This window comes from Electrona antarctica (genome assembly GCF_951216825.1).
Source record: "Electrona antarctica genome assembly, chromosome: 9".
Taxonomy (NCBI): Eukaryota; Metazoa; Chordata; class Actinopteri; order Myctophiformes; family Myctophidae; genus Electrona; species Electrona antarctica.
Window position 1 is genome coordinate 34,148,561 of NC_136790.1, and position 20,000 is coordinate 34,168,560.

At 43.1% G+C, this 20,000-nt stretch overlaps 2 protein-coding genes across 2 annotated transcripts in view; one reads left to right on the forward strand and one right to left on the reverse strand.

Annotated features, from left to right (window-relative positions):
• Positions 1-20,000, reverse strand: part of LOC306930227 (proteinase-activated receptor 3-like) — a 401,892-nt gene that overhangs the window by 333,377 nt on the left and 48,515 nt on the right.
• dock3 (dedicator of cytokinesis 3) overlaps positions 1-20,000 on the forward strand; it is a gene marked incomplete at both ends in the record, with an annotated part of 242,237 nt that overhangs the window by 135,088 nt on the left and 87,149 nt on the right. Inside the window, 2 exons of the mRNA XM_079511052.1 lie at positions 5,693-5,748; positions 19,832-19,928. Coding sequence (XP_079367178.1) covers positions 5,693-5,748; positions 19,832-19,928 — 153 coding nt within the window. The remainder of the gene's footprint in view (positions 1-5,692; positions 5,749-19,831; positions 19,929-20,000) is intronic.

Below are 20,000 nucleotides of genomic sequence, written 5' to 3' on the forward strand. Positions count from 1 at the left end.
ATCTTCGTTCACATTCTGATGGCGATAAATTGCCATGCGTTGAAGCTACCTCGACAGTATATTTCGTCTCTGTCGGGTGGAAACCTCATATACTGTATGTCCAAAACTGTTACTCTTCAGGATTCAAATTGAAGAACAGCAAAAGTAGCAGATCTACAAACTTGAAGCAAAGAGTCTCCTTTGTGTCTCCTACTGGAAACACATTTTTGGGGTGAACTACTCCTTTAAGCCAATTTTAATATTTGAATATAGGATAAACAGAGTGCATGGTGCTGGCTTTATCTCGCAGAAGTTCTTTCTATGACCACTGAACATTTAAGAATGGTAACTCCGGCCCGGACGGTTAGCTCAACTGTCCGGGCACCTAGGCTGCCAAGCCAGCCTGACGGTGTGCCGCGGGTTCGACTCCCGATCCCGACGGCCTTTGCCACGTGTCTTCCCCCCCATCTCTCTCCCCATTTCCTGTCAGATTACTTTCAACCTATAAATAAAGGCAAAAAAAGCCCCCCCCAAAAAAGCAAAAAAAGAATGGTCACTCCCTGATACCCTTCTAAAAATGAATTGACAAACTGCCACTTTAAGACCAGAGCTACTGTGAGGTTTTGCAATAACCCCCCCTGCCGTGACTCATACTGTACATAACACTATTTCCACTGATTTGGGACAGACATCACCATTTTTGTGAGTGTTGTGTGCATAACCGTACATGTCTCTTTTTTTGGAGCTCGCAGTGTCCCAAAACACTGTCATGAATTATTTATGACCAGACCTCACCACCACCATCATCCCCACGACCACCAGCACCACCCAGGACACCAAGGATGCACCACCTATCTATTATTCAAATGCCTGCAGCAGAGAGAGAGACATGGAGAGAGTCATAGAATCTGAACTGAACTCTTTTAAAAACAATTCTTAATCAAATTCTCTAGTCAGCGGGTTTGTCAGAGAATGAGAGAGAGGGGGAAAACTAAAGGAACGAGAAAGACAAAGAGAGAGAATGGAAAGACAAACTAAAAGTAAAGCTATTGACACAGAGCGGGCGGTCTATTATCACTGATGGCTGATAGGAGAGAGAGAGAGAGAGAAAGAGAGAGAGATGATACAGGGGGGAATTGAAAACAAGGATGGCAATGGAGACATTAAACCACTAAAGTGTGTCGTCATCATCTTTCTTCCCAAATAAGTAATTCTAGAAGCAACCCTGTTCCATGCACTTGTTCCAGTGTCATTTAGTTCTGATCCATAGCGTTAGAATGAGTTAATTCTCCTGAATGCTATGGGACTTTCCATCCCTTGTGCACGCACCACAGGGTGCGCACCCTCTCGTCTTTAGTAAAACAAGCACACTTGTGTGAAGTGAGGGGCGCCCACTGTGGCTGCCACATGATGTCACGTGGTTGGGGGTCATAACTAGGGTTGGGAACCTTTAGGATTTTAATGATTCCGATTCCCTCGTAACGGTCAGATTCCTTAACGATTCCTATAGGGGGTTGCAAATGGACCCTTACCCGTAACTCTGAGAGAGTACAAATGGAACCAAATGGACCCTTACAGGACTGTAACTCTGAGAGAGTACAAATGGAACCAAATGGACCCTTACAGGACTCTAACTCTGAGAGAGTACAAATGGAACCAAATGGACCCTTACAGGACTGTAACTCTGAGAGAGTACAAATGGACCCTTACAGGACTGTAACTCTGAGAGTACAAATGGAACCAAATGGACTCTTACGGATATAGCAGATGTCAAGTCCACATACCAGCTCTGACAGTGTGATAAGAACCGGTTCCAGAAACGGTTCCAAACTGATTCCGGTTCTTCAATCTCGGAACCGGGTCTGAAAAAGAACCGGTTCCGGTTCAAACCTAACAACTAGGGGAACACGGTTATGAAATTATGACCGATATCCGATTATTTTGATTCCGATATTATACAGAGGACCACAATGGAAACAAGCCTAGGCCCTAGGGGCTTGGCCCAAAGCCTGTTAATAAAGTATTCAATCAATCAATAAATAGCATAATACTTTTCCAATTGTCTGACCGAATGACTGCTGAATGAGATGAGTACACAAATTAAATGTAGATTTATTTTTTAATTTTATATTTTTTTTGCTGGTGAAAACCGATAAAATAATCTGTATTATTTTGAGACCATTCCGATACCGATATGGCATTGTTATGGCCGATATGGCCAATTCCGATTATGCTATTGATTAACACCCTGATCCGTAAACAGTAAAAAGTGAATGGCAGCGCGCATGTGCGAAAAGCAAGGAGTACATTGCAGAAGGATAGGCCAACCCAAAAAAAAGAAAAAAATCGGAATATATATTTTCCATTTGATATCAATGAAAAAGCGCTAGGACATGTACACACGTCGTCGCAATCAGTGGGTTGGATTAGCTATGACGTTTCCACACGTCGTACAGTCTGAATGTGTTAATCGTGCATCCCTACTATTATGTGTTAATCTAACAACCCATTATACCCTTCAGGATGGGAACCCATTTTGGTATAGTACAGACAGTATAGCAACATAAATGTTTTGACATTTTTTAATAAATATTTGAAGATCTTCTGAAAACTTAGAATCGGCCTTAGCCTTAGCCCTAAATGGGTTAAAATGAGAGATGTTTCTACAATGCTTACAGTCGTACTGTTTTCTACAATGCTTACAGTTGTACTGTTTTCTACAGTGCTTACAGTCGTACAGTTTTCTACAATGCTTACAGTCGTACTGTTTTCTACAATGCTTACAGTTGTACTGTTTTCTACAATGCTTACAGTTGTACTGTTTTCTACAGTGCTTACAGTCGTACAGTTTTCTACAATGCTTACAGTCGTACTGTTTCTACAATGCTTACAGTCGTACTGTTTTCTACAATGCTTAGGCTTACAGTCGTACTGTTTCTTTCCCTCTCTGGTGCTGTTTCAATTTACTGTTTCTTGTGAAGCTTTTTCCACATTGGTTACAGTTGTATTGTTGTTACAGTTGTATGGTGGGTAACAACAGTTGTATTGTTTTGAGTTGAAAGTGTACATTCCTTAGTGGGAACAGTCTGAGCCCCCCACCTCATGTCTAAAATACACGTTTTTGGCCAAAATGTAAAATAATCTAGAAAGAGATATTTTAGTTACTCCACTGTGCACTCTACAGATCCAGTCAATGCTGTTTCTTTTGACACGTGATCTAAAAACATGAATTGACACAACACTGACGACAGTGCTGTCACAGACAGACAGACAGACAGACAGACAGACAGACAGACAGACAGACAGACAGAAACATCAGCCTCCCTGTCAAGTTAAACAGTCATTCTGGGATTGTGCTCCACTGCCGCTTGAACGATTTCCTTCTATAAAACTAGATTTCACAGCCTAAAGCGATCCTCCCTTAATGGAAGGCTTTTGTTTTGATGTTATAGATTCCATGGCAAGCAGCAACATTGGATAATGATAGCCCAGTTACAGGAACACTCACCCCGGGTCAAATCCGGCGACTTTGGAACGGTCGCCGCCAGGTATTCTTAAACGTAACCTCAGTAAAACTATGCCTAAATCTAACCTTATTCCTAAACGTAACTTCAGTATAAATATGCCTAAATCTAACCTTATTCCTAAACGTAACCTCAGTGAAACTATGCCTAAATCTAACCTTATTCCTAAATGTAACCTCAGTAAAACTATGACTAAATCTAACCTTATTCCTAAACGTAACCTCAGTAAAACTATGCCTAAATCTAACCTTATTCCTAAACGTAACCTCAGTAAAACTATGCCTAAATATAACCTTATTCCTAAACGTAACCTCAGTAAAACTATGCCTAAATCTAACCTTATTCCTAAACGTAACCTCAGTAAAACTATGCTTAAACCTAGCCTTATTCCTAAACGGTACCTCAGTAAAACTATGCTTAAACCTAGCCTTATTCCTAAACGGTACCTCAGTAAATGAACACAAGAACCGCTGGGGTCGAGCAGTCTGCAGAAAAATAAATCTTGTATAGCTGCTATTTCTTAATAACCAATGTCTAACGCTACAATCTAATGACACAGATGCTTTCCCGGCTATGATGGGTTAAGAGATACGGTTTAGGTACCTTGCATTCTATAGCCTGGGAGCTCTGACAGTCACTGCTCATGTACTTGTATGGTGTTGTAAGTGCACATACTGTATGACTCAGGAGGCGGTAGAGAGACTCGATGAATCATTTAGTGTGAAAGTGGAAACACGTGCAAGTACAAAACACATGCAGGCACACTCACATATGCATGAAACATACTACACGTACAGACAGAGACATACATACTATGCACTATACTATACTATGCAATCTGAGTCTCATGAAAAGTCAGTTTGTGCATGGAATTGAAAGCAGCCACACAGACACACATGTCTGTACACCAGTGTTCATTTTGACAGAATCAAAAAAGCAGCTGCTGCTGCTGCTGCTGCTGCTGCTGCTGCTGCTGCTGCTGTCTCCTGTGTACGCAGTCACGCACGCACCAAGAGACTGGACAGTGTGAGGCTCTGAGGATAGGAGGTGTCAGTATGAAAACATACAGTACTTTAATTGAGGATAGGATACAGTACTTTCATTGAGGATAGGATACAGTACTTTCATTGAGGATAGGATACAGTACTTTCATGGAGGATAGGATACGGTACTTTCATTGAGGATAGGATACGGTACTTTCATTGAGGATAGGATACAGTACTTTCATTGAGGATAGGATACAGTACTTTCATTGAGGATAGCATACAGCACTTTCATTGAGGATAGGATACAGTACTTTCATTGAGGCACCAAGGAATCTTCGCCCCACTTCCTGAACCTCTTAGGGTGCAGTTCCCAATGGCCCAGCAGATGTCGCTCTTTCAACAGAGTACTTATACCCATACTTCATACCCAGGACCATGTGTAGCACCCCAGGAGTTGTTTACAGCCCTAGTTAATTTGATCATCTCATTATGATTATAATGATCACCAACATCATGCAGCTGTAGCTTGAGCCAAGATGATGGGGGGAGAGAGAGACAGAGAGAGAGAGAGACTATGGTCAGACAAGGCGCCACAGCACCACAAGGCGTCAGACTCATTTATTTAATTACCGGAAATTAACCCATTAAGACCTGAGGCGTATTCTAAAAATGTCTTCTAAATCCTGAACAGTGTTCAGAAGTCCAAAAATGATGTATTTGGATGTAGACCCCATCTCAAAATATGTTGTTCCTGAGACCCCCATAAGATTTGCAAAACACATTTATTGATATTACTCCCACAGATTTTGTCCAAACATCACACAACTCGGTATACACATTATGTCTGTACTCTGTAGTCATGTGATCAAGATGGATCTCTCCGAGTCTTCATAGTCCATCAACATTGGTGGCCCACAATAACCTACCTGACCTGGCGGAGACAAGTGCTCCAAGGAGCTCTTTTTCTGTTACTGCTACTGTACCAGCACCTCTAAGGAAAACACATATACGCACAATTGTACGCGTTTATGGCAGAGCAAGGGTTAGTTTCATTACATCACTTCTTTATATACCGATAGATGTCCATCTATGGTTGATATTAACTGGATCTCTCTCTCTCTCTCTCTCTCTCTCTCTCTCTCTCTCTCTCTCTCTCTCTCTCTCTCTCTCTCTCTCTCTCTCTCTCTCTGTCTCTCTCTCTAGGGAGTGTTTCCAGCCAGCTATGTGCATCTGAAGAAGGCCATTGTCACCAACAGAGGGTATGATTTCTGTCTGTCTGTCTGTCTGTCTGAAAATAGCAGATTTTCACGTGTCAATTCATGTGCCAAAAGAGGTTTGGTACAGAGCCAACGGTCAATTTTACTCAGTAGTGAGTCTTTAAATGTCTGAAAATACACATTAAGTAGAAAAAAACGTGACAACACGATGCTAGTGCTGTCAAACAAGTCTCAGAAGCTACCATATACCTAAAATGTTTTTACAACACGTTTTTGTTATATGGCAGTGGTTTTCAACCCTGTTCATAACCATTATCATATCCTGTTCATGTCCATTATTTATTCGGCATTTGAGCCTCGGACAACGTCCATTCGATGAGATCTCTCAGACCCAAGAAAATATAATATTTTGTTTAAGATTTTTTCCACAACTCCATGCCGTATTGATGTTGGTACCATAGGAGAGACAACAGGCAAACGTTGATCAAAATAACAATTCTTCTACATTCTCTAATTTATTGTGTAGACTAAATTAAGTACCAGGGTAATGCAACAATAATTTAACTCTTGAGAGCATAAGATGAAACCAAATGGACCCGTACAGGAGTATCTCTCACTGTATGCTGTACTGTATACAGTACTTGTACAGTCTCTGAGTTACCAATAAACTACCGCCCAACACTCACACATACACACGCACACACACACACACACACACACACACACACACGCACGCATGTGCACCCAGACAAACGCACGCCGCAAGCTTTTACATCTGCTATTTTTGAAAATGGCACAAAACATTTTCAGATGGGGAGGTGTCCGTGGCCAAACACACTTGTACTTTACATGAAAACATTTGAGAACCACTGGTTTAGTGAACTAACTCCATTTGTCAGTGTTTTCCCAGGGATGCTCCTCATGCTGTTAGGTAGGAGGAAGCAGCTGGTGTCTCCCTGTGTGTTCTGTCTGTTGGGAGGAGGTGTGTGTGTGTGTGTGTGTGTGTGTGTGTGTGTGTGTGTGTGTGTGTGTGTGTGTGTGTGTGTGTGTGTGTGTGTGTGTGTGTGTGTGTGTGTGTGTGTGTGTGTGTGTGTGTGTGTGTGTGTGTGTGTGTGTGTTCTGTAGGGAGAAGGCATGTGGATGTCTCCTCACAACGGTGCTTGGCAGTAGAACATGGACTGTGGTCCGTGCTGTGGCACATCGTTGATGTGGGCGCAGAAACCTCCTATCTCTGTGTTCTAACTTTTCGTGTGTATTCGTACATTTGCCCGACTTGATCACACTACACCAAATTTCACCAAAACCATCAACCCTATACCCTTATGAACAGCACTGCCCTAGAGGAGGTAGAAGCTTTTACTTATTGGCAGTGTTGTGGACAGATGCTGACATACTGTAAGAAGCAGATTCAACTAGAAATGCACTCTCTCGAGATGACAACTTGCGCCTTGCACACAGGTAGGCCATGTATGGCCTACTTGTGCGCAAGCAGAGTGTGCCATGAGGTGCGCTCACCACTGCTGGTAAGAATGCTGCTCTGAGTCCTCTGCTGCGGTCTGGGTACGACTGCTGCTCAGAGTCCTAGAGCTCTCTGCTTTTCTAAATCCTTTAGACTATCCACTATTGACCGTATATATACCAACCTAGAAACGTACTGTACCTTAGTTACGTCACCAAGAATGGTGGTCCCGTACTGGCTGCTGGAGGACACCAACATCCACTGACATACATACATACATACCATCAACAATAGTGGTCCCTTATTGGCCAAGGGTTTGCACCGACATAGTGACAGACATACCGACAGCCGATTTCTTAGGCACATGTGATGTAAATTCTCCATTCATTGTCAATGGCATTTAATGTTTGTGTTCAGAGTTCAGACATAATCTACACTATAGCTGTTTATAGGAGGGGCTAGCGCCCTCAAAAAATGTTCAAGTCATGAAAATTAAAGGTAGTTTGTTTGTGGAGGGCTGTGGGGAGAGGGCATGTGTCCACTGGAGGCACTGAACTACTTATTCTAGTCAGAAGATGACGATGCACTCTAGGGTATAGCATCAGAAGACTGGTATACCTTAGGTGTACCATGGTACTACACCAGTCTAGGGTATAGCATCAGAAGACTGGTATACCTTAGGTGTACCATGGTACTACACCAGTCTAGGGTATAGCATCAGAAGACTGGTATACCTTAGGTGTACCATGGCACTACACCAGTCTAGGGTATAGCATCAGAAGACTGGTATACCTTAGGTGTACCATGGCACTACACCAGTCTAGGGTATAGCATCAGAAGACTGGTATACCTTAGGTGTACCATGGCACTACACCAGTCTAGGGTATAGCATCAGAAGACTGGTATACCTTAGGTGTACCATGGCACTACACCAGTCTAGGGTATAGCATCAGATCTGTGACTCTGATGGCATCGCTGAAACTCACCTTAGCGTGTCATCAGGTGAGATGTTTAGTGCCTACAAAAACTGCTCTCAGCAGGAAATGCCAGAACAAGGCATTTCCCGCTTACAACCCCTTTAGGAAGATCTGGAAAATGCTAATATTTAACTCCAGTGTGAAGTGTCGAGTTAGAAATGGCAGAGTGTAGGCTCAACTGAGGGTGCTCTCGAAAGAACCACTAAAAAAATGAGTGAAATGGAGGACATTATTTTGGCCTATGCACCCTAGAGGAGCAAAGGGCTATGCACCCTAGAGGAGCAACGGCCTATGCACCCTAGAGGAGCAACGGCCTATGCACCCTAGAGGAGCAATGGCCTATGCACCCTAGAGGAGCAACGGCCTATGCACCCTAGAGGAGCAACGGCCTATGCACCCTAGAGGAGCAACGGCCTATGCACCCTAGAGGAGCAATGGCCTATGCACCCTAGAGGAGCAACGGCCTATGCACCCTAGAGGAGCAACGGCCTATGCACCCTAGAGGAGCAACGGCCTATGCACCCTAGAGGAGCAACGGCCTATGCACCCTAGAGGAGCAACGGCCTATGCACCCTAGAGGCCTATGTACCCTAGAGGCCTATGCACCCTAGAGGAGCAAAGGGCTTAAGTTGATCATATTACAGCATGACACAGAGGATCAGACCCACAGGCTTGTGCGTATAACGACGCTAACGACGAAAAATGCGAATAAATAACTACTATTGTGTCGTCTTTTATACAGACTCTACCATCTATGTTGGGGTAGAAATATCGTTGTCTACCGTTGAGTTTGCCACTCTCACCTGGCTGCACAGGACCATTTCCTCAGTCCTGCTCCCGCCCACTTAACGCCCGCTTGCCTGTGTCTTGTTCACCCACAACATAAATGTAAGCGCCGTTTAGTCCCACATGATCCCTCAATATCACTCTAGTCTAGTTACTGCATAAACGGGATAACTAGGGACCCCGAAACATTACAGAAAGAAACACAGAACTAGATAAAGTGCTGCTCGGAGCATAGGTCTCCACCAGGTCAGGAACATTTGTTGTGGGCGTGCATTGAGTGAAAAAATGCCTCCTGGTGGCGCAGATGTGAAAAATGCAGGGCAAAGTTTTTTCCTCTCCCAGTAATAGTGCCACCGTGAGGCTGATTTGAAACAATTCAAGTTGCACTACTTCCTCGGCCTAGTGGGAATGTGCGTGCAAAATTTCACGGAAATCACATGCTGTGTTCATGACATGAGGCATTTTGTTCAAAACGCAGCACTCCTGCAAACTTTTGGAAGCCAATCTTAGCAGATCAGGATGGAGTATGAAAATATCAGAAAGACCGTTTAATGGCAGTCAAGGTGCAACAGGCATTTTTGGGACAGAGGTTCAGATGTGTCATCCAGGGAGTGTGTGCGCACATGCAGTTTGGCTGCGATCAAGCCAATGGTGCCAGAGATTAGCTGTTCACAGATGGACACACAGACACACGGATGGACGGACGGGGTGCAAAACATACTCTCCGCATGCCTTCGGCCTGAAGGTGGAGACAATGAGTTCTCACTCATTGTCATTGGAACTCATTGGAACAGGATCATGTGCGTGCAAGAGGGAGAGAGACAGAGAGAAGGACAGTCAGAGAGATACAGAGAGAGACAGAGACACACGCACAGCCATTCCAGCACCATGGACAGCGACACAGAGGGCTCGGCTGTACTTACTGCCTCACAGTATATAAGTTATTAGATACTGTAGATCAGTTACACACAGTACTTCTCACACTTGGCTGTCAAGGATCCCTAAATTGAAATTGGTATTTGGCTGCAGACCCCCATCCGAACATGATTTTTGAAGTGCAGGGTTGAAATGATTGCAGTGCTATATTAAATGTAGCTGGCGACTCTCTGAAGTCCCAGATCCACATGCATCCATGCATGAATGTGTGTGCGTGTGCACAGCGACACAAAGCACAGACCTTTGCCCTGCATTTGACCCACAGCTTTAAGGACGTTTGACGCTGCACTGCTCTGACACTTGTGTGATATAGGGAGGTGTGTGTGTGTGTGTGTGTGTGTGTGTGTGGTGTGTGTGTGTGTGTGTGTGTGTGCGTGTGTGCGCAGTGCACAGCACGCACACATTCTCTCTCTCTCTCTCTCTCTCTCTCTCTCTCTCTCTCTCTCTCTCTCTCTGTCTTTCTCAGCCACAGAGACAGACCTGCCTGTAAGCATTTCTGTCTTTCTCCTCTCCTCTCCTCTCCTCTCCTCTCCTCTCCTCTCCTCTCCTCTCCTCTCCTCTCCTCTCCTCTCCTCTCCTCTCCTCTCCTCTCCTCTCCTCTCCTCTCCTCTGTCTCATGTCCTCACTCCTTCCCTACCACCTCTTATCATTATTTCCTTCCTGTCGTTCTCTAGCTATAGCTTCACTTTTCACACCTTCTTCCTCTCTTTCAGTCTCTGCCACCCTGCCTCTCCTTCCTCATCCTCTCCCTCTCTCACTCTCTATCTATTGATCATCGTGTGTGTGTGTGTGTGTGTGTGTGTGTGTGTGTGTGTGTGTGTGCGTGTGCGTGTGCGCGTGCGCGTGCATGCGTGCATCTGCATGCTTCTGTTACTGTGTGTGTGAGAGAGAGACAGAGAGAGAGAGAGAGAGACTGCAAAGATTGTGCTTTTTACTCTAATTTGAAAACTTTACTAGCCCTAGCTACTTTGGCTATTTGAAAATAGTCGAACTACAAACTCACGTGATGCATTGCGCTGTCGGGTGGAAACCTGATTATTTCCCAAACTATTACTTTTCACGATTAAAAAATAAATAAAAAATTGCAGATATACAAGCTTTGTGCTGCGTTTCCAGTTTGCAGGTCTGCTACTGTTGATGCTTTAGGTAACCTGCAGCCTAGTCCTCTACTGAGAGACCGTACTGTTATTGAGGAGAAGATATTATTAGTATTGTATGGTATCCAGTGGTGGAAAGTAACTAAGTACATTTACTGTACTTTTTCTCCACTACAATTATTTGACAAATTTAGTTACTAGTTACTTAAAGATTTTCATTGTCATTACAAAATCTGTAATAACCACTTCAGTTCAGCCCTATACACATTTCGGCCATTTGAAAATAGCCAATCTACAAGCTCACAATGCGTCGCGAATCGCGATGTGATGCATGTATTTTGATGGGATTTTCTGCATAATGAGTATACTTTCTACTTTTGGTACTTTAAGTACATTTTTAATTTGTACGTTTACTCAAGTAAAGGGGGTCGAGCATGCCTTAACTACCAGAGTTTCTACAGTACATTCTACATACAGTACATTAAGCTTTCATGTTGGGGGGGGGGGGGGGGGGGGGGGGGGTTGACACCGCGATGTTCCATTCTTTATAGTTATTGGCCCGGTTTCCCAAAGGACACCTCTTACACCATGGTGTAAGAGGTATGGTGTTGCACATGCTCAGTTGCCCTCTAGGCTCTCCTTTTTTGGGAAACACTGTCAAACACAACAACATAGAAATACACAACCTAGACTAGAGCACAGCCATACCTGTCCTCATTGCGCACGTAAGGCCTCCTGCATGAATACACAAACGTATGGTGGTGACTTTCTTCATCTCATTTAAATATAAAAACTTTGAAATGAAGGCCTACTTCAGCATCAAATAAATTATATTGAATTACATTTGAGTAATTGACAAGAGTGAAGAGAACCTACTGTCAGCTGTCCAGCAGTCCAAATATTATTAAATTAAATTTCAGAATGGTAGACCTGAGGCCTACCATGCCTCAGGCCTCAGGCCTCGGCAATGGCATATGTGCCATTGCGTGGCACATCTATGCACGGAATGTCTATGTTCACAGGCTTCATGTGCGGCCTAGAGGGCAACTGAACATGTGCAACACCATACAGTACCTCTTACACCAGTGTAAGAGGTGCCATTGGCTGTTGAATATAGCTTGTTTTCACCAAAAACGCTGTCTGGGAACACAAAGCAGAGACATTTTAATTTTGGGGAAATCCCATAATATAATAGGATTTCTTTTGAGCACGTTTTTTCCGGTTACAAAATGTATGTTTCGGGTGAATTAACCCTTCTGGATGGGCCTCTTTTGGGGTTCTTGTTGCTATGTACAGTATAGCAGCATAACTTCATGAAATGTCTCGCCTTCAAAACAAAAGCTCAGAAAACAGCCCGGTCACGTGGTTCATGTACCCATAGACTCCAATGCATTCCGTAAACTTCCGGTTGTCCGGTTGTCCCTATGTGAAGCCTTCAAATAGGGACAAACCAATAGAAGTCTATGTAGAAGAGCCGCCATTGGGCTGGCCCCATGAAGTGAACAGAGTTTGCGTAACTCTGTCTTACTCTATGGCTCTGAGTTCAGGTACTTACTACTTAGTTACAAAATAAGTAGCAGATTGACAAGCTCAAAACGAGGCACAAAGCGACGCGTTTAGAGCTTGTAGATCTGCTACTTTTGATGCTTTTGTGTGACGCTTTGTGTGACACTGTAGTATGATTAAGTAGAGCGTTAATTGATAAAGAAAAACAAAAAACAAATGTTGGAATATGGAGTTAAGAGGTTACTGCCCGACAGCGACAATAATATACATCACAATGGAGACAGAGAGATGAGGTGAGAGCAGAACTAAAGAGGCACATCCATGATGGATGAGGGGAGAATGACAAAGATGAAAATGGAAAAGAAGTAAAAGTGAGGTGCGGGGGACGGGGCGGGGGGGTTGAAGATGGAAAGACCAATAAAGAAACAAAAGAGTTATGACTGAAGGAGGGAGAGAGAGAGAGAGAGAGAGAGAGAGAGAGAGATGCAGAGCCAAAAGCAGAGGGAGGCAGGGAGGATGTAGGCTAGGAGGAGGCATGGCAGGGTGTAAGGGAACGAGGGAACAACACGTTGCTGTCGGGCAGAAACTTCTTACCTCCATATTTTAACTTTTAGTGTTTTTTCGTGAACACATTGACTGTCTGATTTATTTCTGGCTGCATTTACCCACGCCAGCCAGTATAATGAGTGCCACATATGTGTCTTGGAGTTTGACGGGGCAGACAAAAAAGTAAAAGTAAAATAGAAAAGAACAGCATGCGGGTACTGTAAATGGGACCTGCTTATAATGTTATTTATAATGAGGTCCAATTGCTATTCAGCCAGATATTTGTGGAGGACTTGAAGTAACAATGGAACTAATCGACTTAAGGCTTGATTGATTGGTTGACTTATTGACTGATTGATTGATTGATTGATTGATTGATTGATTGATTGATTGATTGATTGATTGATATAATACTTTATTAATCCAAAATTTAAACAGTAGGTGGTACAGTAATACATTAAATACGTTAAAGGATAACATTACAAATCCTGGGACTTGTTTCCATTGTGGTTATTTTCAATTCTACATCATAGCATGCAATTATTAACGCAAATTAACATAATATTTACATGTCAACAAGGATGTTAACCTTGGGGGAGGTAACCGCAAGAGTAGTCTTTTGTGGCTCCTTTCTGGTGTACTGGTTGAAACTGAGTCTAAACCAAGTATCTCGGAGTGATACTGGACATGTATCACTCCGAGATACTTGGTTGACTCCGAAGCTGTCAACTATTTTAACTGTTTGGTTATTGATGATAATGGGGTGCTGAGGTGACCCGTAATCATTCCCTTTGTCTTTCTGTCTAAAGGTTGGACAAGACCGGTGTGATGATCAGAGGACAGTTTATGCCATGGTGGTTACTGGTTAGCACAGGGATTGAATACTGGATAGATCTTCTCTGTGAAGCTGCAGCCAGGGAAGGAATAGATAATAGACCTATCCTCCACATCATAAAATGACATTTTACCTTTTGCAAGATCCACACACACACACCAATCTTCACTGGCATCCTTTCATGTGAGATGGGGACATAGTGTTATCTGAAGATTTGTATTTCCCTTCAACTAGGCTTATGGTCCAGTATCCATCCTGTATGGGTACGGTGGTTCCATTCCTATCAACAGACTCTTTGGCCACTCCTAATGTCCATCCTATCTTGCGTTTGACCTCAACTTCATAGTAGAATCCCTCCCTGAGGAGAAGCCCTGTCTTCCAAGGACATTTAATGTCATAACAAATCTCTTTGGATTCATGGCCACGCGCTGTTTCTTTCTTCCAGCTCTCACTTGTGTTCCATCTTTGGAGAGGATGAGATAGGGGTTTGCTGTGTCAGGATCCAGTAGAACATCAACTGCACACAACTGCTGGATCCTCTCCAGGTTGTCGACCAGATCATAGTTGATCATCTCCATGTCTTTGAATAGCGTCTCCATCTCTGTGTTCAGGTGCTTGTCCATTTCAGCCAAAGCCTCACTCGCCATCCCCACATGGATCTCACTGTTGATGGCGACTTGAGACCAGTCCGTAGTGGTCGTTGGACCGGTGTAGAGGGCATCGTTGCTGTGAAGGAGGACATAGAGTTGGTCGTCGTTGTACGATAGCTCTAACTGTTTTCTCCTCCTCAGGAGATCATCAAGCTCTGCTTCCAGTTATTCGATGAAGCCTTGTAAGACCTCCTGTACCTCTCTCTGTTTCAATAGTTAAATCCTCCAGAGCTTCAATTATGTCTTGTTTGGCCATTTCTGCAAATGCCCACAGTGCTGAAAAGTCAAGAGGATGTTTTTTTTTTACACTTAGAAATATAAAAAATCACACCCATGTGAACTGAGTGGTGTAAGGTTGATTCAGCTGGAGTTTTTGTCCGATGTGAGGTATTATATAAGGTAAGGTATTATATAGCCTGATCAGCTCTGATCTGACGTAATGAAATCACACCCGGATGTGATTTCACAACTGGCTTTTTTTGTGCAGAAAAAATGACCACGGTTGCTACGGTCATCCAGTTCACCCGGGTGTGATTTAATTACGTCAGAAATTATTTTGAACATAGCAACCATGCTCATTTTTTTATGCACACAAAAGCCAGTTGTAGGAGTGGTTTACACCACTCAAAAAATACATTTCTACAGATCTACAAAATACACATCTTTCACTTCATTATACCGAAGAGTCTCTACAAGCCTGTAGGATTGCGTACAGTAACAACTACAACTGCACTCTGTCGAGTGCCTACTTGCTTGTTGCACACAAGTAGGCCATAAATGGCCTACTAGTGTGCAAACAGAGCACGCAAGTACTGTTGACCGCTACAAACTGTCAAATCTCAGCTTCTCTGTGAAAGAACGTTTGAAATATTTAATTATTAGGTTTAGCTATTTGCTACTTTACGTACCTAGTTTTTGGAGGTAAAAAAGTAGTATTGTGAAGTATGGTAAAAGTTTCTATCTATAAAAGAAATACAGTTCTATCGATTTAGAAGTGTCCTGGATCCCTTTTTAGTTTCTCAAAGAAAAATAAATCATCGATATCTGATCGATATCTTTGCTCTCCACGGTCACGGAACGGCCCAAAACCACCCAACTATTACAGGTAGAGATGCTGAAAGCCGACCTTAATACATCTAGCAAGGTGCTAGCAGACCTCTTCAGAAACATTTGGGAGAAGGAATCAATACCTGGAATCAAAACTGATATATATTTTTTTCAACAACAATTCCTTGCTCTTGTTCCTGGGTTTACCTTCGGTTTGGTGGAACACTAGCTCTCAGCAATCCCTTTAGTCTCTCCTGGCTAAGGATTTATTTTGTCCTGGCCCAACGTTAGTCTGCTCAGGAATATGCTGATGATTTGTCCTGGCTATCTAGAATACAGCTCTATGACTTGAAAAGTATTTACCTGTCTGACACTATTTCGAGATCTGTTGAAGAACATGAAGGTAATTCTATTTAAGCATTTCAAATTAATTATTTCGTTACGTAATTAACAACAATCAATTACGTAATGTTGTAATTAATACGGATGAGTGACAGCTTTCGATGGTGACGTATATGTCGAACAGTGTCGGGTGGATTCAAGGAAATGCCTCTATGTGCTATGTGTAATTTGTAAGTTGATTAGTGGTATACTGTGGTTACTGTATCGCATTACTGATGCGTATGTATCGTAGCAGCATATGACATCAGGGTATAACTGGTATAACTAGCTCTCAATGATGTGGATTAAAGGACCCAATGCCAGGGTGTAATTGGTTTTCGATGGTGACGTAATGACGATATGTTTTAGTGTCGGGAGGATTAAAGGTAATGCCCCTATGTATACATGTATGTAATCTGACACCACTGCCATATCAAGCACAAGTAGTCATTACGTCATACGCTGGCACGGCGCATACACATCAAACAGCAACATACGCCTCGAAGCACTGGACGAAAACTATTACTTGCGCGCTCTGCTTACGCAAGTAATTATCACCCTCCCTGCCCACCCTTCCCTACCCTTAACACAGGCCGATTGTGTTCGTGTAGATGCTCGACAAAAGCCAGATGCACCGTGGTGGATTTGAACCCACAACCTCTGCGGTGGATAATGTCTTCACACACACACACACACACACACACACACACACACACACAAACACACAAACACACAAACACACACACACACACACATCATTATGCACCACTCTGGTGGTAACCAGGAGTAACATGGAAACATATTGCATACAGTAGGTAGGATAATCAAATACAATAAAGTGGTTGAATAAAGGATCCAATCGAGTTAGGAGGTTTAGTCAGAAGCACTTTTTCCTTTCATTGGTTCAGTATTTATAAAACCCACATTATGTCTGTTAGCAGCAATATCAACACATAATACACATAATTAAACACATAATCATGTTCTTGTATCACAAACAAAGGTACTGTATACTTACAAACAAAGGTAGGCTACTTACATTTTGTTGCAAGCACAAACATACAGCAGTGCAAGACTGAAGAAAGAAGAAAATAATACCTTGTCTGACTATCAGAGGTACAGCTTCTCTCACAGAAAACTAATAATGAACAACATCATGCAAGCAGCAGAAAACGGATGTAGTGATCACATGTAGTGGACAGTTTGGTCAAAATATATTTGCAACAAAATGAGTATTACCAGAAACACAACGAGATAGTCCTGAATGAGTGGTACTGTACAAGTTCTGTTTGTACATATACTAGAATTTCGCGGGCCTTCGGCCCGCTCATCCCAGAGTTGCGTTGGCCCGCGTTGCGATACAGAAGTCCACAGATACAGAAGTGCACAGTGACACGCGTTGTATGCAGCTGTTTTGTGTTGCAGCGCGCGTGTAGTGTTGTTATCCATATATGCGCCTCGGTTCGTCCCGTTTGTTCCACGCCAGGTGTCGACGCAGTCGTTGGCGCAAAGTTCTTATTATTTTAACTGTGTATGTAATTGCGGCTAGTAGCACACATTTTTTTGTAGGAGCACGATGAAAAGTTATGAAATAATGTGTTTGAGGGCCCTCCTATATACAGCTTTAGTCCCCACACGTCTCAATATTTGCCATTGACAAAGAACAGAGAAATTAGGTCGAAATGCCGCTAAATATGACGTAAATTAAAATGTATTATATATATATGTTTTTTTAATTGAATGTAAATACTTTACTTATAAAAAAAGCTGGCAACCCGCACCCCGCGGTCATTTTCCGCTAACCGGAGCGGTGCTCCCTAGCCTGCTGGAGGGGTTCACATCATCCCATGCAGCCTCGAGAGGAAAAAGAAGGCAAATAAATGCAGCCTTGAGGCTACCTCCCAATGTGGTGTTGTGGAGCTTGATCACCTCCTCGTCCTCCTTTTCTCCCCAAATTGTCAATGCCACTTTTTTTTTTAGGAGCACGATGAAAAGTTATGAACTAATGTGTTTGAGGGCCCTCCTATATACAGCTTTAGTCCCCACACGTCTCAATATTTGCCATTGACAAAGAACAGAGAAATTAGGTCGGAATGCCGCTAAATATGACGTAAATTAAAATGTATTATATATATATGTTTTTTTAATTGAATGTAAATACTTTACTTATAAAAAAACCTGGCAACCCGCACCCCGCGGTCATTTTCCGCTAACCGGAGCGGTGCTCCCTAGCCTGCTGGAGGGGTTCACATCATCCCATGCAGCCTCGAGAGGAAAAAGAAGGCAAATAAATGCAGCCTTGAGGCTACCTACCAATGTGGTGTTGTGGAGCTTGATCACCTCCTCGTCCTCCTTTTCTCCCCAAATTGGCAATGCCAATAAATGCAAAAGTTGCCTAGTGTGAATACTTCCACAGCCTAAGTAGTAAAGGAGAAACTATCAGTCTTCTCCGAAGTCGGTCAATGTTTGTCAACTCAGCACGTGTTGACAACGCATATTAGTAAACAGAAGCCGTATGTGTGTCACACCAAAAGTGGTGACCTATAGAATCCTGTACATAGAAGCATCACGCAATCGTCTCCCTCCCTGTGTGGGTCACGTGGTGGGCTCTGAGCAAATGGGAGAGAGAATGTAGTGTTGCCAGGTCCGCGTATTGTAAGCGAGTGGTAGTGTGTGTAAGTAGCGTGTTGAATGGCATTTTTTCTGTGCTTGTTTTCATAGACGTGGCAACAAATTAGGCGGGGGTGTCGGTGCTTGTGGCGTGTTTGTGTTTATTATTGATATTGATATTGTTTGCGAGTGTGGACGGGAGCCGGCTTTAGTGGCAGTGCGATGACAATTTTTACGCGGCTGGTGTCGATTGTGGCCGTGCGGCGCGACATGAGGAGATAGGGAACCAACGACGCGGAGGGTAAGTGTGTGACGTGTTAGTGTGTTGTTGCAGTGTGTGTTGCAGCGTGTTGCAGCGTGTCAGTGACGTAGTAGCTGGTGCCTTTTGTTCCTGTGCGTGCTTTTGGGCACATGTTTTCAATTGTAATATAGGATGAGGGTACTTGCAAATAACATGTTTGAGAACCACTAGTGCTAGTGGACTGATAATGTGCAATAGTGTCATAGTAATTCAGTGTAATACATCATCTGAAGAAAACCTGGAGACTGACAATCAGTAATTGGCTATTATGATCAAAATAAGAACATTGGAATATAATAATGGAATATCAGAATATGCAAAATTGCCAAGGATAAGACCAGGTATTTTTCACGTGTACAGACATATTGATGACCTCTGGCTCCAGCTAAATGATGGACCCTTATAGATCTTCAACTCTTAAGAGCCTTAAGGGTCCATTTGGTTTCATTTTACGCTCTCAAGAGTAAAAGTATTGTTAAACAACTGTATTATTTATTTTGTAAGTCTACACAATTAGAGCATGTAGAAGAATTGTTATTTTGATCAAGGTTTGCCTGTTGTCTCTCCTAATGGTACCACATCAATACAGCATGGAATTGTGGACAAAATCTTATCCAACGACAACACAATATTCAAAGTGTTGGGTCTGAGAGGCTAGATCTCATCAAATGGTGGTCCGTGGCTCAAATGCCGAATAAATAATGGAAATGGATATGAACAGGGTTGAACAACACTGCTCTAAAGTGATGCACATTTCATTAGACTGTCCTAGCTGATTGAAATGATCAATGAATGCCTTCCGTTTCAAGAATGTATCAATATCGCCCAACCCTATGCATCAAGTGCCACTGTAATTAAATTCCTGTGTGTGTGTGTGTGTGTGTGTGTGTGTGTGTGTGTGTGTGTGTGTGTGTGTGTGTGTGTGTGTGTGTGTGTGTGTGTGTGTGTGTGTGTGTGTGTGTGTGTGTGTGTGTGTGTGTGTGTGTGTGTACAGGCAGCATGAGACCGTCGTACCCCTGGAAGACCCCATCGTTACCGAGGTGACGTCAACGCTACAGGAATGGGCGTTGCTATGGAAACAGCTCTACGTGGTGAGTTGCACTGCAACACTTTCAAAATGAATGGTGAAACCAGTAGAGATATGGGATAGGCCTGTGTACCAG